This window comes from Malaclemys terrapin, chromosome 18 (genome assembly GCF_027887155.1).
Source record: "Malaclemys terrapin pileata isolate rMalTer1 chromosome 18, rMalTer1.hap1, whole genome shotgun sequence".
In the NCBI taxonomy this organism is placed as follows: domain Eukaryota; kingdom Metazoa; phylum Chordata; order Testudines; family Emydidae; genus Malaclemys; species Malaclemys terrapin.
Window position 1 is genome coordinate 22,978,051 of NC_071522.1, and position 23,125 is coordinate 23,001,175.

At 45.8% G+C, this 23,125-nt stretch overlaps 1 protein-coding gene across 1 annotated transcript in view; it reads right to left on the minus strand.

Moving 5' to 3' along the window:
* The window catches only part of MPO (myeloperoxidase), a 54,107-nt gene that overhangs the window by 26,816 nt on the left and 4,166 nt on the right, over nt 1-23,125 (minus strand). Inside the window, exons 2-5 of the mRNA XM_054008342.1 lie at nt 16,789-16,882; nt 13,310-13,485; nt 12,279-12,402; nt 10,496-10,625 (exon numbers count right to left, since the gene is read on the minus strand). Coding sequence (XP_053864317.1) covers nt 10,496-10,625; nt 12,279-12,402; nt 13,310-13,485; nt 16,789-16,882 — 524 coding nt within the window. The remainder of the gene's footprint in view (nt 1-10,495; nt 10,626-12,278; nt 12,403-13,309; nt 13,486-16,788; nt 16,883-23,125) is intronic.

Consider the following 23,125-nt stretch of genomic DNA (forward strand, 5'->3'; position numbering starts at 1 on the left):
CCATCTCTATTCAAGGCTGTTCAGCTCTGAACACACGCTCCACAATACTCCACGCAGAGCGCTCCGTCATTCATAGAGCTCAAAGAGCCTCACCAGTGCTTAATTTGTAATGAAGGAGGTGCCGGGGCTCGAGCAATTGTTTTACTTTCATAACTGACACGGAAAGCCCAGAGGTGCCAGGGCCTTGAACTGCCAGGGCGCTGAAGTGCTGGGCCCAGGGGTGCCAGGGCGCTGAAGTACCAGGCCCAGGGGTGCCGGGGCGCTGAAGTACCGGGCCCAGGGGTGCCGGGGCGCTGAAGTGCCGGGGATCAGCCCTGACACCAGTTATGCACTGAGCCTCATAAAGGTGGTCCTGCATTATCACCCTTCACAGACTGGAAACCTAAGAAAACAAAGATTGAAGTCACTGTTTTGAAATGGGGGTGTCAGAAATGAGTCACCTGTGAACACCTTTGAGAGTCAGGCACCTCACTTTAGGCACAAACATTTGAAAACACTGACCTTCACCCTTTTTGTCTCTATTTCCATTTCTGTGAATGAGAGGCAACATTAGTTCCTTCCCACACGGACGGGGGAGTCAGGCCCGCCTGCCTGCCTACATACGTCTGGGTAAAGGAGGAAAGTATGAAGGCAAGGCAGAGAAGAACTACTCTCTTAGTCTTTTAATGGAATTTCTTAGGTTTTGTTTTAAAAGGAAAAAAGGGAGTTCCATAATCTGGAACTATCTGGCCAGCTACCAGGGCACCGCTGGGCTGCCCTGTGCTGCAAAGCACACGTTGACTGAGACAAGACTCACTGAAGCTATTGCCTTATTTAATGTGCACGTTAGAAGATGCACATGTTCACTACACAGCTAAATTAGCTGAATGCCTTGTCTAGTCCAGGATTTAAGGCGTGATGTGAGCACCTGTCAGCTAATATGTTCTAATTAATACATTTTAAAATCCTAATGTAGACAAGGCTCGCACAGTCTTTACCACAGGAGCAGGAGGAAGCCAATGTAACATATTTTCAATTCTAAACTGCCTTATCTACACTAGACTTTTAGAACATTAGAACATGTAATTTTCAATCCCTAAGAACCTTTCTTTAAGTAACTGTTTATCTACGAAGCATAAGAAATCTTACAAATCATTACCAAGCAAGTACCAAAAATGTTCTATTTACAAATACAAAAGTGGACATGGATTTTTTGGATAATCGTTTATAGGAAATATCTGTGTTAGACACAAACAATATTGTATCCCTGTTTACTGCCTTCACACATCTCAGACTGGAGATCCTAGGCTCCGTTGGCTTGCATTTAAGGCAATGGGGCCAGTGCCAATGTTCAAAGTTCATGTGCTAAAGTTATGAATAAAAAATGCCATTCTGTCCTGTAAACCCCTTTTCCTCCTCTGGGGATAACAGGAAAAGCACACCCCCTTTTGCTCTGGCACTACGAATTACTCCAAATACGATACAAATATTACTTGACCTTTGTTGGTCCTTAATTAATCCAGTTTGATCTGGATGTATATAAATCTCCTCCAGTTCTGCAAATAAAGACCAGCTTGTTGTGAATCTGGACCTATCAGATCTGCATGAGGGAAGGTTTTTTCCAGCGTCAGGGAGATCTACAATAGCAGTTTCTCTCATAGGTTTTGGAAGTTCCTCCCCTAACACAGCAGCATTAAAGGATCAGCGGATACCGCCTTAACAGCTTGTAAACTTTGGCTGGAAATTCACAAGGCTTGGCGTTTTCCACTTTTTACATTTCCTCTGTTATTTCTTCTCCTAGAATTTCTCTGTCAATCTCCTGTGTCTTTGGCAGCTCCTTCCCACTGCCCGCTACTTCCAGATATTTTTGATAAAAATAAAACGTGAAGTATCTGAAGTTATAGAGGTTATTCTAATAACAGCAGAAGCAGAACATACTTCGTAGCAGCGTGTAACTAGCTTTTGCTGAGCATTTTTAACGGGTGGGAGAGTGTATTGCTCTTTAATGCTTTGAGCTTTTAAGCATCGAGTTATCACATCTACTTCCTTTTTCATAAAAAAAGCCTCTTTATACAAGTAAGGGCTTGTTGAGGGACATCTCCCATAAACGTATTCACTTCCCTCCCTAATATTAGTTACCTGGTGATATGTTCTTCTGTGCCTGCACTTTTATGAATCTGTTACAGCTTTTTAGAAGATAGGAACAGCAATACTGGGCCAGACAATGATCCAGCAAGCCTGTCTTCTGACAGTGGCCAAAGCCAGATGCTACAGAGGGAATGAACAGAACGGGGCAATTATCCAGTGATCCATCCATTGTTGTCCAATCCCAGTTTCTGGCAGCCAGAGGTTTAGGGACACCCAGAACATGGGGTTGCATCCCTGACCATCTTGGCTAATACTTATCTAATTCTATTCTGAACCCAGTTATACTTTTGGCCTCCATCACATCCTCTGGCAATGAATTCCACAGGCTGACTATGTGTTGTGTGAAGAAGTGCTTCTTTTGTTTGTTTTAAGCCTGCTGCTTATTAATTGAATTGGTGACCCCTGGTTCTTCTGTTATGTGAAGGGGTAAATAGCACTTCCTTATTCACTGTCTCCACACCAGTCTTGATTTTATAGACCTCTGTCATATCCCCCTTAGTCTTCTTTTTTCTAAGCTGAACAGTTCCAGTCTTTTCAGTCTCTCCTCATACAGAAGCAGTTCCATACTCCTAATAATTTTTGTTGCCCATATCTCTACCTTTTCCAAATCTAATATCTCTTTTTTGAGGTGGGGATGACCAGAACTGCATGCAGTATTCAAGGTGTATCATGAATTTATATAGTAACATTATGATATACTCTGTTTTATTATTTATCCATTTCCTGATGGTTCCTAATATACTGGTCGCTTTTTCGACTGCAACTGCACATTGAGTGGATGTTTTCAGGGAATTATCCACAATGACTCCAAGATCTCTTTCTTGAGTGGTAAAAGCTCACTTAGATCCTGTCATTTTAGCTAACATAAGCAATAGTTTACGTACCGCTGTTAGTAGTTCTGCAATTTCACATTTGAGTTCTTTCAGAACTCTTGGATTGATACCATCTGGTCCTGGTGACTTATTACTATTCAATTTATCAATTTCTTCCCAAACCTCCTCTAATGACCCGCCCATCTGGGACAGTTCCTCAGGTTTGTCACCTAAAATAATGTTTCAGGTGTGGGAATCTCCCTCAGATCCTCTGCAGTGAACGCTGATGCAAAGAATCCACGTAGCTTCTCGCAACAGCCTAGTATACCTTGAGTGTTCCTTTAGCATCTCAGTCGTTCAGTGGCCCCACTGACTGTGTACCAGGCTTCCCTCTTCCGAAGTACTTAAGAAAAATTGCTGTTAGTTTTTGTCTTTTGCTAATTGCTCTTCAAATTCTTTTTTGGCCTAATTACACTTTGACACTTAAGTTGACAGAGTTTATGCTCCTTTTTATTTTCCTCAGTACGATCTGACTTCCAATTTTTAAAAGATGCCTTTTTGACTGTAATCACCACTTTTACTCTGTTGTTTAGCCATGGTGGCACTGTTTTGGTCCTATTATTGTTTGTTCTTTTTATTGGGGGTATACATATAGTTTGAGCCTCTGTTGTGGTGTTTTACAAAGTTTTCATGCAGATTGGAGGCATTTCACTCTAGTGACTGTTCCTTTTAATTTCTGTTTAACTAGCCTCCTCAGTTTTGTGTAGTTCCTCTTTTGAAGTTAAATGCTTCTGGGATGGGTTTCTTTGGTATTTTCCCCCCTACAAAGAAGTTCAATTTAATTACATTATGGATGCTATTACTAGGACGCTACCAAATTCACGGTCCGTTTTGGTCAATTTCACAGTCATATTTTTCAGCTATTTAAATCTGAAAATTTAACAGTGTTGTAATTGTAGGGTTCCTAGCCCAAAAACTGGGCGGGGGCTCACAAGATTATTGTAGGGGGGGTTGTGGTCATGCTACCCTTACTTCTGTGCTGCTGCTGGCAGGGCACTGCCTGCAGAGCTGGGCGCCTGGCCAACAGCCTCTGCTCCCCATCCAATCAGCTCTGAGGGCAGCACAGAAGTAAGGGTGGCAATACCGCGACCCCCCCTAAAATAACCTTGTGACCCCCCTGTAACGCCCTTTTGGGTCAGGACCCCCAGTATGAGAAACACTGATCTCCCCATGAAATCTGTATAATAGAGCGCAATGGTTCTCAAACTTTAGCAACCCAAGGACTCCCATTTTGATTTAAAATATTTGAGGACCCCCAAACCTCCCTGCTCAGCCCCAGGACCCGCCCTCACTCCACCCCTTCCCCCAAGGTCCCACCCCTGACCCACCTCTTCCTGCCTATCGCTCACTCCATCCCCCCTCCCTCCATCGCTCACTCTCCCCCACCCTCACTCACTTTCACCAGGCTGGGGCAGGAGTTTGGGGTGCAGGAGAGGGTGTGGAGTGCAGGCTCTGGGAGAGAGCTTGGGTGCGGGAGGGGTGAGAAGTCGGGCTCTGGGAGGGAGTTTGGGTGCAGGAGGGGTGCAGGCTCTGGGAGAGAGTGCGGGGTGCGGGTTCTTGGAGGGAGTTTGGGTGTGGGTGGGGGCTCAGGGCTGGAGCAGGGGTTGGGGTGCGGGAGAGGGTGAGGGGTGCGGGCTCTGGCCAGGTGGCGCTTACCTCCTGAAAGCGACTGGCACAGCCCTCTGACAGCAGCTCCTAAACCCACAGGCACTGCCCCTGCAGCTCCCATTGATTGCAGTTCCCGACCAATGGGAGCTGCGGAGTCAGCACTCGGGACAGGGGCAACATGCAGAGTCCCCCTGCCTCCCCCGCTAGGGGCTGCAGAGACATGCAGACCACTTCCGGAGCAGCATGGAGCCAGGGCAGGCAGGGAGTCTGCCTTAGCCCGCTGTGCCGCCGGACTTTTAGCACCACTCAGGGAGGGGGAGCCTTAGACTCATAGACTCATAGACTCTAAGGTCAGAAGGGACCATTATGATCATCTAGTCTGACCTCCCGCATGATGCGGGCCACAAAAACTGACCCACCCACTCCTGGAAGAATTCTCTCCATTGACTCAGCTGTTGAAGTCCCCAAATCCTAAAGACTTGAGGGAGGGAGGGGGAGGAGTTGATCAGCAGGGCTCACGGACCCCATGGAGTACCCCCGGGGACCCCCAGGGGTCCGCAGACCCCAGTTTGAGAAACTCAGGTATAGGGTAAAAGTACACAAAAGACCATATTTCACTGGAGGAGACCAGATTTCATGGTCTGTGATGCATTTTTGATGGCGGTGAATTTGGTAGGGCCCTACCTATTACCAAGCAGTTCAGATATATTCACCGCTTGGACCAGCTCCTGTGCACCACTTAGGACTCTCCCCTTGTGGGTTTCAGAACTAGCTGCTCCAAAAAGAAGTCATTAACGGTGTGCAGAAATTTTAACGTCTACATCCCGTCCTGAGGTGACATGTTCCCAGTCAATATGGGGATAGTTGAAATCCCCCATTTTTATTGGGTTTTCTGTTTTTGTAGCCTCAATAACCACCATGATTTCACAATCACCATCACCATCCTGGTCAGGTGGTCATTAGTATATCCCTACTGCTATACGCTTACTATTCAAGCATGGAATGTCTATCCATAGAGATTCTATGGTACCGTTTGATTCATTTAAGGTTTTTACTTCATTTGACTCTATGCTTTCTTTCACATATAGTGCCACTCTCCTTCCAGTGCAACCTACTCTGTGATGCCTATTATATCAATATCCTCATTTAATAGCAGGCACTCCAGTTCACCCTGTGACACTCTGTACCTCAAAGTAGCACCCGGGAACCCCCATATTCACCACTGTGATAGGATTATGATATGTTTTGTACAAACTATACCTTGTGAGGTGTCATTTTAAAAGTCTTGATCTGTTGAACATTAATATCCTGTTGGATTGTATGTGCTATCATTGTATGTGAAGTATTGCTACCTGTGTTACTGGAATATGTTGTGAGGTTGGGAACACACACAGCCACCCTTTCCGTTGCAACAAAGAATGGCCCAGACAGCATTAATGGTCCATCAAAAAAGAGGGTCCTGTGGCACCTTTGAGACTAACAGAAGTACTGGGAGCATAAGCTTTCGTGGGTAAGAACCTCACTTCTTCGGATGCAAGCCGAAGAAGTGAGGTTCTTACCCACGAAAGCTTATGCTCCCAGTACTTCTGTTAGTCTCAAAGGTGCCACAGGACCCTCTGTTGCTTTTTACAGATTCAGACTAACACGGCTACCCCTCTGATACTTGACATCAAAAAAGAATCTCCTATCCCAGAGATTCCTTAGAAAAGACACCTATGTAATGAGGACTGCTTGACCAATGGGGACTGCCTGACCCCCACATCACAGCAAGGATCTTTCTAGCAGCTGGACGAAGGTATAAAAGAGGGAGAGTGACATCATCACTTGGCCTCTCCTTCCCCCCGCCCCCAATTCAACACCTGGAAGATCCTCTGGAGGACAAAGACTTTGAACTAGGGAGATTGGTCCCAGACTGGAAGGATTCCAGTCTGTGTACTGAGGAACTGTAAATGGAATTTTAAAAATAGTTAATTTCATGATTTCAACTATTTAAATGTGAAATTTCACAGTGTTGTAACTGTAGGGGTGCTGACCCAAAAAGGAGTTGTGGGGGGAGGGGTCGTGAGGTTATTGTGGGGGGTGGCGGTACTGCTACCCTTACTTCTGCACTACAGCTGGGAGTGGCGGCACTGACTTCAGAGCTGGGCAGCTGGAGAGCAGCGGCTGCTGGCCGGGAGTCCGGCGTGGAAGGCAGAGCTGCTGCCAACAGCAGCGCAGAAGTAGGGGTGGCATGGTATGGTATTGCCACCTTACTTCTGCACTGCTCTCTGGCCACCCAGTTCTGAAGGCCGCAGTGCAGAAGTAAGGGTGGCAATACCATGACCCACCACACTAAAATAACTTTGTAACCCCCCCGAAACTCCCTTTTGGGTCAGGACCCCCAATTTGAGAAACGCTGGTCTCCCCTGTGAAATCTGTACAGTACCGGGTAAAAGCACACAAAAGACCAGATTTCACAGTCTGTGGTGTGTTTTTCATGACCATGAATTTGGTAGGGCCCTATTCATGAGTGGCTGGGAGCTTGTTCATGTAACTCAGTTGGGTGTGTCTCTACCAGTGGATGGCTGTGTAAGTGCAGTACTGTCAGAGGCTTGTAGCTTGACATTAGCATCACCGTGTGAGAGACAACCAGGTTGGTGGGTTTGAGGGCTCAGTGGTCCACAGTCCAGGCTGCACCCTGGGGACCCCGTCACACTCCCATCGTAGTGTTTAAAGTTCTTCCATTTCTGTAGAAGCACTTGTAAAATTTGTCAATATTTAGTTGTCCGCCTTCGTGTGGTGCAACTGAATGAGGCTCTATTTCACTTGACTGTTACTCTTCAGCTTCTGCCTGTACTTTATCAACCTCTATCCTCTCCTCTTTACCAGGATATAGAGAATCCCCATGAATAAATCCTTCCCTACGGGATGTCTCTATCTGAACCGTGTGCTCCTCCCCACCTGTCGGCTTCCCCCCAGCCCTGAGTTTAAAAAGTCCCCTATGAAGTTTTTAATTTTACATACCAGCAATCTGGTGTAGGTGGATCCCCTCCTTCCTGTATAGGCTCCTCCTTTCCCACAATGTTCCCCAGTTCCTAATAAAACCTAAATCTCTCCTCCCAACACCATCGTCTCATCCACACATTGAGACCCTGCAGTTCTGCCTGTCTAACTGGCCCACGCACGGAACGGAAAGCATTTCAGAGAATGCCACCATGGAGGTACTGAACTCTAATCTCTTACGTACCCCAGAATCTCTCTCCTCTCTTTCTCTATGTTACTGGTACCCACATGTACCATGACCACTGGCTCCTAGCCAGCACTGCACATAAGTCTGTCTAGATGTCTCGAGAGGTCTCCAACCTTAGCACCCAGGAGCCAATTCACCATGCAGTTCTCTCAGTCATCACAAACCCAACTATCTATATTTCTAATAACTAAATCCCCCATAACTATTATCTTTCTCTTCCTAATAATTGTGGTTCCCTCCCCCGGAAGGGTATCCTTAGGGCCAGAGGACACCACGACATCATCTGGAAGGAGAATCCCAACTAAAGGATTGTTTCCCTCTCTCCCAGCTTGATGTTCTCCATCCCCGAGACTTTCATCCTCCTCAACATCATAGAGGCTGTCAGACCTTATTGTCTCCCTTCGCTCCTCCCGTTCAGCCACCCTGGTCAACAGCCCATGCTCAGTCTCTGAGGACCAGGAGCTGCTTGCACCAAATGCACACATACGCCACCTGCTCACAAGGCGAGTAATCAGACATGCTGCATTTGGTGCAATAAACTGGATAGCCCCCGCTCTGCTGCTGGACTTCTGCCACATTAGTTTTACTCTTGCAGCTTTTTTGTTTGTTCTTTGTGTGTATGTCTGCGGGGTTTGGGGGGTTGTTTGTTTTTTTGGTTGGTTGGTTGGTTGGGTTTTTTGAGGGGGGGCGTTTATTGGCCTATGTTTAGAGAATGTTTATCAGTGTATCTGGTGCTCACGTGCCCTCTCTAAACACCTTTGCAGAACAGCCCTGTCTGCTGATCCTGTTCACTAGCTCTCTGGTCACTTACAAGCTGGCTTTTTAAACCCCCGTTCTCACTGAGTTAGCCCTGTTCTCTTGTCAAGGGAACCTAAAGGGATTAGGGATCAAAGGATGGATCTTTAACTTCTGTTTCAGTTCTAATTTTTCTTGAGATTTCTCTTTTTTTTAAATGAAAGGCTCTTCTCAGAGTTTACTCCTGCATGTGCCTCTCAGAGTCCTCTCTTTCTTTTGTCTTTATTATTTATTTGAAAGTATTGAACAAGATCACTTCTAATTGCTGCTATTCTATTGTTCTGGGCAACATTCTCTACCCACGGGACCTCAACCCTGACCCGTAGGAGGAGATGTCCTCTGACGTTTCTGTTACATGGGGAGGATTTCTACAGAGCCCCTATAAGCCCCTCCCCATCCCCTTTCTTTTCTCCAATATTCCCCACCCCCAAGATCCCCCACACTGCAGTATGGCCCTTTTAAAGGCCTTAATCTATGTTTGCCCCAATTAAACTGAACTGCAGAATAGTTTCTTTTTACAATTACTCCTCAGTTGTTCATTCTAGATGGCTCTCAATAAAACTCTTTCAGTTACAAATCTTCAGGTTACTCCTCATACCTCGGAGTTCTCTTGTTCAGCTCTATTTCTCTCAGGGACAGCACGTTATCTGGAGTCTTTTCTTTTCCTGCCCTCCTATTTTTCCTCCATGTGCTACACATTTTTCAGTAGTTCATCATTAGTTTCTGCCTGGGGAGAATCTTCATGCACCTTAGAGCTTTGGCTTTCTAGCTCAAACATCTGGATTGTAGCTTCCCTTCTTTAAAGACTTTTCTGGCACTTGGTGGACTTTGGAAGTTGGATGAGCATTTCAGCTGAAATCCCCAGCTACCCTGAATTCCTGCCTTTCTGAGTGCTGCTGTCATTACATCCCACTGTAGCAGCTAACGGCTCCCCACCCACCCTGATGCGCACACGCGGACACACACATGTACTCTTCCTTGCTGGGTATTTTAACATATTTTTCTTCGGGTATTCGTCCTCTCCAACTTTGCACTCTGCTATTTGGCAGGGTTAAGAGTTCTCAAACTCAAGAGTTCAAAAATTATCAATCAGGGCCCCAAAAATCATGAGACTGGCTGTGAAATCACAAGAATTTTTAAAATAGTAAATGTGGGAGCTTTTTCTTTGCCTTCTGGGGTTTGGGCCATTAGGGTTCAGGTTTCTTAGCTCTTCCTGCCACCATGTGAGCTAGAAACTCTTTTTAAAAAAATGAAAGCAGAGATTCTCGTGACTTCAGGAGCTGGGGATTTAGGGAAAACACCCAGTATGATGACTCGCCCGATAAAATCGTGTGAGTTGGCAACACAGGGTTAAGTGGGTCTAAGGGGGAACGATGGAGGCAGATTATTCTGCTTTCCACTCAGGCTTCAGGCAGCCATTTTAGGGTACAGCTACACTTTGAGCTGAGGGTGATTCCCAGCTCAAGGAGACGCACCCATGCTAGCTCTGATTGAGCCAGCATGCTAAAAATAGAGACGCTAGCTGCGCCGAGTCCCTACCCATCTGTGACACTAGGCAGCTAGCCTCTGCCTGCGCCCGCGCCACTGTGGCTACGTCTCTTTTTAGCACGTTAGCTCGATCAGAACTAGCCGCATGCTGGGAATTACTCCTCCAGCCAGAAGTGCAGACCTAATGGGCTGCTGTTTCCTTCCTTTGTTCACGTTGGTCACAATGTGCCCAGCCTAGAAATGGCACAGGGGTTACTGATGGTGGAGGACGTGTGCCATGGGGCCCCTGAGCTACCCTACCTCTGGCAAAACTCTGAGCTCCCTTCCTACTATTTGAATGGAAAGAATGTATTTTAAATGAATTGACAGTGCTTACCAATGGGAGAGGAAATCCAGAATAACGGACTTCTTCCGTCCAGCCACGAGGGATTGAAACCCCATCCTCATACTCCTGAGGCAGCCATCGGCTATAGGCTCTGTTTGAAGCCCCTAAGGTAGGGCTTCTCCTGGGAGATGGAATGAAAGAATCCGTATTTACAATACAGCAAGTCATACCATCAACATCATCATCATTATAGAGCCCAGGAGCCCCAGTCCTGGGCCAGAACATTGTGCTAGGCACTGTACGGGCAGAACAAAAAGAGAGTCCCTGCTCCAAGGAGACGACAGTCTACGAAGAAGACCAGAGACCCCAAGTGGACACAGACAGGCCAATGGGGGAGCACAAGGAAACAACACCGGGCAGCATGACAAGCAGGGGCCTCAGCACACCAGCTGCCTAACCATTGCTGACTCTTTGGTAGGCCTCACTGCTCAGGGGCGTGTGAAGGAGGAAATGAGGTGGCGTTGCCAGTGCTCTGGGAGCTCCTGCCAGTGCTCTGGGGTGAAGGGCAGTGTGGGACAAAGCATAAAGGGGCCTGTCTGAGGGTACATCTACACTACAGGGGGGAGTCGATTTAAGATATGCAAATTCAGCTACGTGAATAGCGTAGCTGAATTCGACGTATCGCAGCCGACTTACCCCGCTGTGAGGACGGCGGCAAAATCGACTTCTGCGGCTTTCTGTCGACGGCGCTTACTCCCACCTCCGCTGGTGGAGTAAGAGCGCCGATTCGGGGATCGATCCCCGAGAGGTCGATTTCTACCCGCCGATTCAGGCGGGTAGTGTAGACCTAGCCTGAGAATGTAATGAAGGAGGGCACAGCTGACAGATGAGGGCAGGAGTCGATAGTGTGTAAACCACTGAGCAAAACCATTGCAAATGGTTCAGTGACCCCCTGACACACAGCATGCACGAGGACAGACTAGACTAGGAGCAGAAATCTGACCTCTCTTTTGGCTTGGGGGTGACTTTCACTCAAGAAACCAGCTTGATTGTGAGGCTTGAGCCAGCCGGCCAGGAGGAAATGCTTGCTACTGAGCCAGAGCCATTGATGGACCTATCCTCCATGAATGTATCTAGTTCTTTTTTGAATCCTGTTATAATCTTGGCCTTCACAACATCCTCTGGCAAGGAGTTCCACGGGTTGACTGTGCGTTGTGTGAAGAAATACTTCCTTTTGTTTGTTTTAAACCTGCTGCCTATTCATTTCATTTGGTGATCCCTAGTTCATGTGTTCTGAGAAGGAGTAAATAACACTTCCTTATTTACCTTCTCCACACCAGCCGTGATTTTATAGACCTCTATCATATCCCCCGTTAGTCGTCTCTTTTCCAAGCTGAAAAGTCCCGGTCTTATTAATCTCTCCTCATATGGCAGCTGTTCCATACCCCTAATCATTTTTGTTGCCCTTTTCTGGACCTTTTCCAATTCAAATATATCTCTTTTGAGAAGGGGCAACTACCTCTATATGTAGTATTCAAGATGTGGGTGTATCGCGGATTTATATAGAGGCAACATGATATTTTCTGTCTTATTATTTATCCCTTTCTTGATGATTCCCAACATTCTGTTCGCTTTTTTGGCTGCTGCTGCACCTTGAGTGGATGTTTTCAGAGAACTATCCACAGTGACTCCAAGATCTCTCTCCTGAGTGGGAACAGCTCATTTATACCCCATCATTTGATATGTATAGTTGGGATTAGATAGGAACGTATAGATAGGAAGTTACTCTAGTGTAGGGAGGACCTGCCGTCCTCTCCCTGACAGCTAGCATCACCTGTTGTTGCATTCACCCGTGATCGTTCGGTACGGGTTTGTTTCATCGCATGGTATATTTATATTTTGCTGGGCACATCCGGTAGCCTTGGAAATCAATTCCAGCTGAGCTGGGCTCAGCACGTCTGCAAGAGAATGCAAAGGAGGTTCAGCAACTTGGTGTGCTGGGACTGGTGCCCCAGAAATGGGGCGAGGGAGGCCACTTGTGCACTCTGTCAAATCACTTCCCCAGCTCACTGCTGCCCTCCCCAGGATGCAGCCTGCTCTGGTCACAGAGCCTCTGTCTGGCCTCACAGTAAAACAGAGCCTGAAGCCGCTGGGCATGTTCCCACAGACAGCACCTGCTGGCTTTCAAACCTCAGCTCTGCTGAACCGGGCAGGAGATACCAGAGGGAAGGGGAGGACGGTGGTACCAGGAAAGAGTCCCCTTCCCATCCTATCCACAGCTGGGCAGTGGTTATACTTGACCCAAATTCCAGAAGAAAGGGGGGGGGGCATGAATACTGGACTAGATGGACCTTTCACACCAAGAAGCTGAGTTCTTGAACTACAACCCCTCCCCTGCTGCTAGTCTGCCCAGGGGGTTGTGTCTCCAGGGAGCTATCTGAGTGATGAGTGGGGAGACGCTAGCTCTGATATGCACTACCTGACAGAGAGAGCGCATTCATAATGCTGTCATAGAATATCAGGGTTGGAAGGGACCTCAGGAGGTCATCTAGTCCAACCCCCTGCTCAAAGCAGGACCAACCCCAACTAAATCCCCAAAGCGCCCTCTCAAGGATTGAACTCACAACCCTGGGTTTAGCAGGCCAATGCTCAAACCACTAAGCTATCCCTCCCCCACGTTTCATGGCCTGCCACTGCCTGGCAACAGACACTTGCATGTACCTTGCAGCCACTCATCTTACAGGTGTATCCAGTTAAGGCCCAATCTTGTAGGACTGAAGTCAGTGAGAGAATAACTGAGCCCCAAGACACTGGGCAGAGAAAGGGCTCAAGGAGAGGAAGCCAAACTGACTTGCACCCCTGTACCTGTGACATTAAACTTCCCCTTCACAGTCCACTGCAACTTCTTCTTCAGCAGGTTCAGGGTGGTTTCCATGTAATCGGCAGCTCGGATCATGGCCCTGGTTCCCCCCACTGGCTGCTTGATATATTCCAGGATATCTGCAGGGGTGAAGGCTTCGTTCCTCAGTTTCTCTTTTAAACTGAAAGAAAAAAAGTCCTACTGTAGCTCTGGAGCAGAAACAATCCTACAAGTTGCACGGGGCCCCTTCCGCCTTCTGTCCATCCCAGCTCCTTCCCCAGTTACTGTAGTTACTATCCTGGCACATGTGTGTGCGGTGCGGGGCTAGCAAACATCTGTGTGCAGGCCAGAGCTGACCAGCAGGATGTATTGCTGCCTATATGATACAGTCGGGTTCTCCGGAATCTCAGATTCATTTATAAACCAGTCAAGTGTCTCTCAGTCATGGCTGCCCCAGAATCCCCTGACGGCTAGGGCACTCTCCTATGAGGCAGGAAACGTAGGTTAAGCCCTTTCTTAGGGGACAGGAATTGAACCTCAGTTTCCTACATCCTGGGAAAGTGTTCTAGCCACTGAGCTAAAGGGGACACCACAACCCCCTCTGCTGACCATTTTGTGTCCGTTTAGATGTGGGCAGAGTGCATCTACCAGACCAATCCCCCAAGGCAAGATAGGCAGGGGAATCCCTCGTTTGTGAATCCCACCGAGTGTTAGGTGCATGGCAGTGTGAGGAGGTGCTCAGCTGCCAAAATGTTGGTACCTTGTGGACTTTACTGGCAGAAATATCTATCTATGGGCTTTAGGCACCTACATGGCTACACAGAAGCTGAGCAGGGGGGTTGTGAATGCCAGTGGCACCTAATGTTGGACTGAAGAACTTAAAGTGGCAGTTAGATGTGTATGTCCCCCTTGTGAATTCCACCCTTGGAGTCTGGTGTCTCTTTGCTCACACCACGCAGGCTGCTCTCATCCAAAATGGCCACCACTTCTCATGGTTCCCACTGAGAGTGACGCCAAATTGCCTCCAGGGAAGATCGTAGCTCCCCATGCTGTAAAGGAGTGGAGAGGAGCAGGTGAAAGGAGGTGGTGTCCATCTTTGCTGTGGGACTCAGAAGAATAAGAGATGGCAGCCATTTTGAGAGGGCAGTTGTTCATAGAATTCTCTGAAGTCGAATATTTTTTTTCAGCCACTGCTGAAGGAAAAACTTTCAGTTATGAAGAATAATGGCAAAAAATTACCATTAATCCTAAACAAAAATTCTTCAACGGTAGCCTATGGATACAAATTCAGTAAGGTTAATGATATGGAAACTTTGAAGATTCTTCACAATCCACGAATGAGATTATATTGGAACAAAAAACTTTATGTATTTATTTTTTATTAATTGTAATGCTGTTTAATTAACAGATTTTCTTGTATATGCTCAGAAATTTCATTTTATTCTCAAAGACTAAGTGCTGTCAGCTTGGGGAGGATATGCAGGATGGTTCATACAGAACAAACTGCTGAATCCCTGTGTTAAGTGCAATCTTCACACAACTGTGGAGTCACAAACAGTACCTCCATAATGAGAACTTCCTGGGCATGTGTCCAGTCCCCCTTACTCCATTGACTCATTTCAATCATTGGAATTGCGGCAAGCAAATCAACTGTCAAGGGATTGTGATGGTTGGTTGAGTCACCTCCAATGTCACAAAAACGATCCACGCTGTTTGAACTGTCCTTGCCTGTATTTAAGGAGGTACCGGTTGCAGCTCTATAGTTTAGGCTGAGTTCTGTTTCGCACTTAAAACCGGGGTTCAATCTCTTAGTTATAGATGAAGAATACAACGTATCCTCCCCAAATTTACACCGTTCACTCTGAGCTCAGAATGAATTTTCTGAGAATTTACCGGTAATCCTGAGAATTAGCTTATGAGTTAACACAGATGAAAAACTGGATCCTTTAAGAAATTTACCATCTAAGTCAATCTTTTCTTTGTCCCAAAATAAGCATTAGTGATTGTTGCATAAATTGTTATGGTTATACTGGGTCCAGATAAGATCAGGGCAACAGCTCAGCTAACTCTAAGTGCAACCAATGTGACATCAGAAGTAATTTAACTAATCCTCAACCTTCTTCTACAGCTCATTTGTGTGCCACAATTCTGTTGGTTGTAAATAAGACAGGTATGAAGGAGATTGGATATATCAAGAGTTCTCATTGGTAGATTACATGGCACAACTGCCACTCCTTTTAAAGGTCCCGTAGCCCCATAGTGGCTTGGTCCTCAGTGCTTGAAAATTTCCCATTGGCTCCACTGCACACAGAGGCAGCACTGCCAGAGGAACTGAGGCAGGAGCACAGGGCAGAGCTATGGGGACTCAGGAACTGGTCTCTCCCAGCCTCCCTTCATGTAGCACCAGTCTCGCTAACACAGACTAACAAAGCCACTGCACAGTAAGGGACAGATTCACCACTGTGCTTCGTCTGCTTTGTACTGCTCTTGGGAAGGGAAAAATAAAAGCCCCTTAACGTTTCCTTAAAAAATCCACGTCCTCCAATCTGGAACCACAAACATTAAATGTCTTAATCATAATCCAGAATCTGTAATTGTATGGTGATTGCCTGGCCTCACTACTCGCCATTCCCAAAACCTCACCATGTCTGGATTTCTTTTAAGCATCATTTTAACTCTGAATCTCCTGGGTTTGAAATGTTGGATATAGACTCACGACCACCCTGAAATGGTCTTTCGCCTAAATTACGGTTACATATTCTCTACCTTAACTATATGTAAACAACCTGATTCGTTCAGATATGCCGATTCCAAATATTTTCAATGTGTGTTAATGATGTGGAAAGTTTGCAGGGTTGAATAAGCTGTTTGGAAGCTAGATGTGGCCCAGGAATACCTGGGACTCCAAAAAAGTGATTTATTGACATTTAGCTGAAAACCCTCTGAAGATTCACTCTTTGCTCCCAGATTAAGCATTGTAAATTGAGGGAGATGAAAAACTGAACCCAACCTTGACTATGGAGTAGCTGCCGGCAGTTCCATAGCAATTATGTCAGAGCACAGGTAGCCATGAGGCTCACAGGCAGGACTTGCATACACAAGAGGCCCATGGGGACGGACTGTCTCTGTCCCTCCATCTCTTTTACTGTCATTTTCCACTAAGGACTGTTAAATGCCACCTTAGTGACACCCCTTCTGTAGCCCTGCTAGAGAATGTCACCAATCGCAGATTAGGGCTCAGGCATTGTTCTACTTGCAACCTGGAGTAAGAAAGCCTTGGACTAGGGTCAGATATTGGACTGCAGCTTATTACATACGGAGAATTACCCTGGGACAGATTTTGACACCTGTGCTCAGGATGAGTCGCACCTTACGCTGCAAATAGTGACACTGAAATCAATGAAGCTACCTACGCATGGAGCAGGGTGCTAGTCACCACACAGAAGGGTATGAGAGGCTGACCCCCGATTAACAGGGAACTCACCGGTTCCGGGTGTACTTATACGCTGCATCCACCAGCCGCTTGGCTTCATCAACACTGCTCAGAAGGGACGGCGCCGACAGCATCCCTGAGATATCTAGTCCAAAGAGAAGAAGGAGCAGGACATGAGGACAACTCCTTCCCACAAGTTCACTGCACAAATCAGGATTTGCTGTATATACTGGAGCAAGTCTCTGCCCATCACAAGTTGATTCTGCCCTGAGGCTCACTATCTGGCCTCTGTCCCTCTCTCCTCATATCATATACCCACTCTTACAGCTATTCAATACCCACAGAGCTTGGACATTCAGAGATTAGGTTTCCTTTGTACTATTAGCTCCCCCACATAGTACATAGTGCGTCAAATTCTACCCTAAATTACTGACGTGCTATGAAACTTGACTCCAGTTTAATGTAGCTTTTGACTACAAGAATTGCCTTGTTCTCTTTGCACTATTATCTCTCCCACATGGTACCTATTGGGGCAGGTTCTGCCTAGTTGCTTCTATGTGTCCTAGCTGAACTGAAGAGCTCTGTGTAGCTTGAAAGCTTGTCTCTTTTACCAACAGATACGGCTCCAATAAAAGACATTATCTCATCCACCTTGTCTCTCTAGCTGAAACGGGCAGTTCTAGACCAGAATGGGTTTGGATTTCTTTTAAGTTTAATCTTGACTCTGAATTTCTTGGGTTCATAACAATTGTTTATGGGATAGTTACAACATCCCTGTTATGTTTGTTCTCCTAAATGACTGCTACCTGTTCTGAAGCTTGATTTCAGTTTAATGTAGCTTTTGTCTGAGAATTGCCTTGATTTAAAAAAAAAATATTTTCCATATATGAACAGTAAACACGAAACCCAACCAGAATGCCACTATGTGATATTACTAGCGGTTTGAAGAAGCTGTATCAATCTTTTATTTTCATTTGCTTTTCATTTTTATGGCCAGATCTACTGGTTCAGGCTAACTTTTTTCTGCCCCTTGGAAGCAGCACAAAGCAGCCAGAATACCGGCATGGAAGTTGGGTTTACAGCTGCTTTGCATCTCCACAGTATAGCAAAGCAGTTGGGATACACCTTTCCCCCCCACCCCCTTTCCCCTGAAGACACATTCTGGTTTCCACCTCCCTCCTGCTATCCCCTGTGTACCACTACACAGACCCTCCCCCACTCTCCTCCCCCAAATAGGTCTGGTGCAATGGGTAGTTTCTGAATTGAAAGGTACAGAGCTAATGGTCGTCTCTCCCATTATTCTTCATCGCTGAAAGTCTGGAAGAACAATGAGAGAAGACAGACCTTTGGCAAAAGGCCAAGTCATAGTGACTTTCTCTGAAAAAAATTATTATTATTCAGCCTCTGCCAAAGAAGAAACTTTCAGTTATGAAGAAAAATGAAGAATTCACAATTCATGCTAAAAATTATTTGTGGCATTACGACCCATATTCTTCATAGTATTATTATGATGATATGAGCATAGCATAATTATGATGTATTTTGTACAAGATAAGGCATGTGAGATATCATTGAAGAGGTTATGATTTACTGAATATGATTATCCTGTTTGTATGAATGTATCATTCTGGTATTTGAAATCAGGAATATTGTCTATGCATGGATTGAATAGCCAGCATGGATTTGTAAAGAACAAATCGTGTCAAACCAATCTGATAGCTTTCTTTGATAGGATAACGAGCCTTGTGGATAAGGGAGAAGCTGTGGATGTGGTATACCTAGACTTTAGTAAGGCATTTGATATGGTCTCGCATGATATTCTTATCGATAAACTAGGCAAATACAATTTAGATGGGGCTACTATAAGGTGGGTGCATAACTGGCTGGATAACCGTACTCAGAGAGTTGTTATTAATGGTTCCCAATCCTGCTGGAAAGGCATAACAAGTGGGGTTCCGCAGGGGTCTGTTTTGGGACCGGCTCTGTTCAATATCTTCATCAATGACTTAGATATTGGCATAGAAAGTACGCTTATTAAGTTTGCGGATGATACCAAACTGGGAGGGATTGCAACTGCTTTGGAGGACAGGGTCATCATTCAAAATGATCTGGACAAATTGGAGAAATGGTCTGAGGTAAACAGGATGAAGTTTAATAAAGACAAATGCAAAGTGCTCCACTTAGGAAGGAACAATCAGTTTCACACATACAGAATGGGAAGAGACTGTCTAGGAAGGAGTACGGCAGAAAGGGATCTAGGGGTTATAGTTGACCACAAGCTAAATATGAGTCAACAGTGTGATGCTGTTGCAAAAAAAGCAAACATGATTCTGGGATGCATTAACAGCTGTGTTGTGAGCAAGACACGAGAAGTCATTCTTCTGCTCTACTCTGCACTGGTTAGGCGTCAACTGGAGTATTGTGTCCAGTTCTGGGCACTGCATTTCAAGAAAGATGTGGAGAAATTGGAGAGGGTCCAGAGAAGAGCAACAAGAATGATTAAAGGTCTTGAGAACATGACCTATGAAGGAAGGCTGAAAGAATTGGGTTTGTTTAGTTTGGAAAAGAGAAGACTGGGAGGGGACATGATAGCAGTTTTCAGGTATCTAAAAGGGTGTCATAAGGAGGAGGGAGAAAACTTGTTCACCTTAGCCTCTAAGGATAGAACAAGAAATAATGGGCTTAAACTGCAGCAAGGGAGGTTTAGGTTGGACATTAGGAAAAAGTTCCTAACTGTCAGGGTGGTTAAACACTGGAATAAATTGCCTAGGGAGGTTGTGGAATCTCCATCTCTGGAGATATTTAAGAGTAGGTTAGATAAATGTCTATCAGGGATGGTCTAGACAGTATTTGGTCCTGCCATGAGGGCAGGGGACTGGACTCGATGACCTCTCAAGGTCCCTTCCAGTCCTAGAACCTATGAATCTATGAATCTGTCATAAATGTGTTTACACCTGGAGAACACCCACTAGGCAGAATGCAATCAGTCTAGATGGCTGGCTGGGAAGGGCCATTAGGGAAAACAATAGGACTTAGAAGATGCTAATCTCCCACAGGGGAGCTTTCATGAGGAGCCTTCCTGAGGACACTACAAACAGCCTCTGATTCATGGCTGCTATGGCCTTACAGAGACATGTGACCAAGTCACCTGGTACTGGACTCCATCATAGAATACCAGTGTTTTTCCACTGAAAGGCGTGGGAACTAAAGTTGAAGACAAAGGGTTCCCGCCATTTGCAAAAACTATTTAAGGCATGGAAGTGACATCATCGGGGTTCTTCTTGGACTCCCCGCCCAAAGGAGACTGCTGGAAATATCTGAGGAACAAGGACTGGAACTGGGGAGAAGGGCTGGACCCACGCTAGAGGGGTTTCTAGCCTGTGAAAGGAATAACGGGTTGCCCTCAAGACTCTGCAAACTGCCTAACTCAACAATTAGGGTGAGAATTTGCTACTCATATCCAATTTCTTTAGTATATTAATCTTAGATTGCGCTTTTGTTTTTTTGCAAGGTAATCTGCTTTGATCTGTTTGCTATCCCTTATAATCACTTAAAATCTATCTTTTGTAGTTAATAAACTTGTTTTTGTTTTGTCTAAAACCAGCATGTGGACATTATAACCTGGGACAGAAGGCTTTTGCATCTCTCTCCACGTTGAGAGAGAGGGCGAATCTGTGCAGCACAAGACGGTATAATTTTGGGTTTACCCTCCAGGGGGGTGCCTGAGAAGCTGGTCAGTACCCTGGCTGTATAGCCTTTCTGTGCAGGGGCTGGTCAGAAAGCCTGTGTTCATGTTACACCAGCTGGGTGTGTCCCTACCTGTGTGTGTGCTGGGTGTCCCCGGGCGTGTCTCTACCTGTGTGTGTGCTGGGTGTGTCCCTGGGCGTGTCCCTACCTGTGTGTGTGCTGGGTGTGTCCCCGGGCATCTCCCTACCTGTGTGTGTGCTGGGTGTGTCCACGGGCGTGTCCCTACCTGTGTGTGTGCTGGGTGTGTCCCCGGGCATCTCCCTACCTGTGTGTGTGCTGGGTGTGTCCCCGGGTGTGTCTCTACCTGTGTGTGTGGTGGGTGTGTCCCCGGGTGTGTCTCTATCTGTGTGTGTGCTGATTGAAAGAGCAAGCTTGGAGAGCTCAGCAGCTTGTGACAGCAGCACAGTGTGAGAGGGAGCCCAGGCGGGTGGGTCTGGGAGGCTCAGTGGTGCCCCAGTTCCAGATGACACCCCAGGGGGAAGCCGGGACATTATTGTACAAAGCTATTTAGCTAGATCTATTCAAAATTCTCCTCTCTGCCAATTATTGTGTGGACAGACAATGTCTGAGCTGAGATCATTTAAGAAAAAAGGTCTAAGAATAAGAACATAAGAACGGCTGTACTGGGTCAGACCTAAGGTCCATCCAGCCCAGTATCCTGTCTGCAAACAGTGGCAAATGCCAGGTGCCCCAGAGGAACAAGTAATGATCAAGTGATCTCTCTCCTGCCGTCCATATCCATCCTCTGACAAACAGTGGCTAGGGACACCATTCCTTACCCATCCTGGCTAATAGCCATTAATGGACTTAACCTCCATGAATTTATCCAGTTCTCTTTTAAATCCTGTTATAGTCCTAGCCTTCACAACCTCCTCAGGCAAGGAGTTCCACAAGTTGACTGTGCGCTGTGTGAAGAAGAACATCCTTTTATGTATTTTAAACCTGCTGCCCATTAATTTCATTTGGTGGCCCCTAGTTCTTATAACTTTTCCTTATTCACTTTCTCCACATCACTCATGATTTTATATACCTCTATCATATCCCCCCTTAGTCTCCTCTTTTCCATGTTGAAAAGTCCTAGCCTCTTTAATCTCTCCTCATATGGGACCCGTTCCAAACCCCTAATCATTTTAGTTGCCCTTCTGTGAATCTTTTCTAATGCCAGTATATCTTTTTTGAGATGAGGAGACCACATCTGTACACAGTATTCAAGATGTGGGCGTACCATGGATTTATATAAAGGCAATAAGATATTCTCCATCTTATTCTCTATCCCCTTTTTAATGATTCCTAACATCCTGTTTGCTTTTTTGACTGCCACTGCACACTGCATGGACGTCTTCAGAGAACTGTACACGATGACTCCAAGATCTTTTTCCTGATTTGTTGTAGCTAAATTAGCCCCCATCATATTGTATGTATAGTTGGGGTTATTTTTCCCAATGTGCATTACTTTACATTTATCCACATTAAATTTCATTTGCCATTTTGTTGCCCAATCACTTAGTTTTGGGAGATCTTTTTGAAGTTCTTCACAGTCTGCTTTGGTCTTAACTATCTTGAGCACTTTAGTATCATCTGCAAACTTTGCCACCTCACTTTTTACCCCTTTCTCCAGATAATTTATGAATAAGTTGAATAGGATTTGTCCTAGGACTGCTCCTTGGGGAACACCACTAGTTACCCCTCTCCATTCTGAAAATTTACCATTTATTCCTACCCTTTGTTCCCTGTCTTTTAACCAGTTCTCAATCCATGATGGGATCTTTCCTCTTATCTCATGACAACCTAATTTATGTAAGAGCCTTTGGTGAGGGACCTGGATCCCCCTTGTCCACATGTTTGTTGACCCCTTCAAAGAACTCTAATAGATTAGTAAGACATGATTTCCCTTTACAGAAACCATGTTGACTTTTGCCCAACAATTTATGTTCTTCTATGTGTCTGACAATTTTATTCTTTATGATTGTTTCAACTAATTTGCCCGGTACTGACATTAGCCTTACCAGTCTGTAATTGCCGGGATCACCTCTAGATCCCTTTTTAAATATTGACGTTACATTATCTATCTAGTCACAATGAGTGTGGACTGCACTCTCAGCAAGTTTGCAGATGACATTCTATGACCTTCCAGTCACTGGGTACAGAAGCTGATTTAAAGGACAGGTTACAAACCATAGTTAATAGTTCCGCAACTTCACATTTGAGTTCTTTCAGAACTCTTGGGTGAATGCCATCTGGTCCCGGTGACTTGTTACTGTTAAGTTTATCAATTAATTCCAAAACCTCCTCTAGTGACACTTCAATCTGTGACAATTCCTCAGATTTGTCACCTATCATAGAATCATAGAATCATAGAATATCAGAGTTGGAAGGGACCTCAAGAGGTCATCTAGTCCAACCCCCTGCTCAAAGCAGGACCAATTCCCAGCTAAATCATCCCAGCCAGGGCTTTGTCAAGCCGGGCCTTAAAAACCTCCAAGGAAGGAGACTCCACCACCTCCCTAGGTAACGCATTCCAGTGTTTCACCACCCTCCTAGTGAAATAGTTTTTCCTGATATCCAACCTGGACCTCCCCCACTGCAACTTGAGACCATTGCTCCTTGTTCTGTCGTCTGCCACCACTGAGAACAGCCGAGC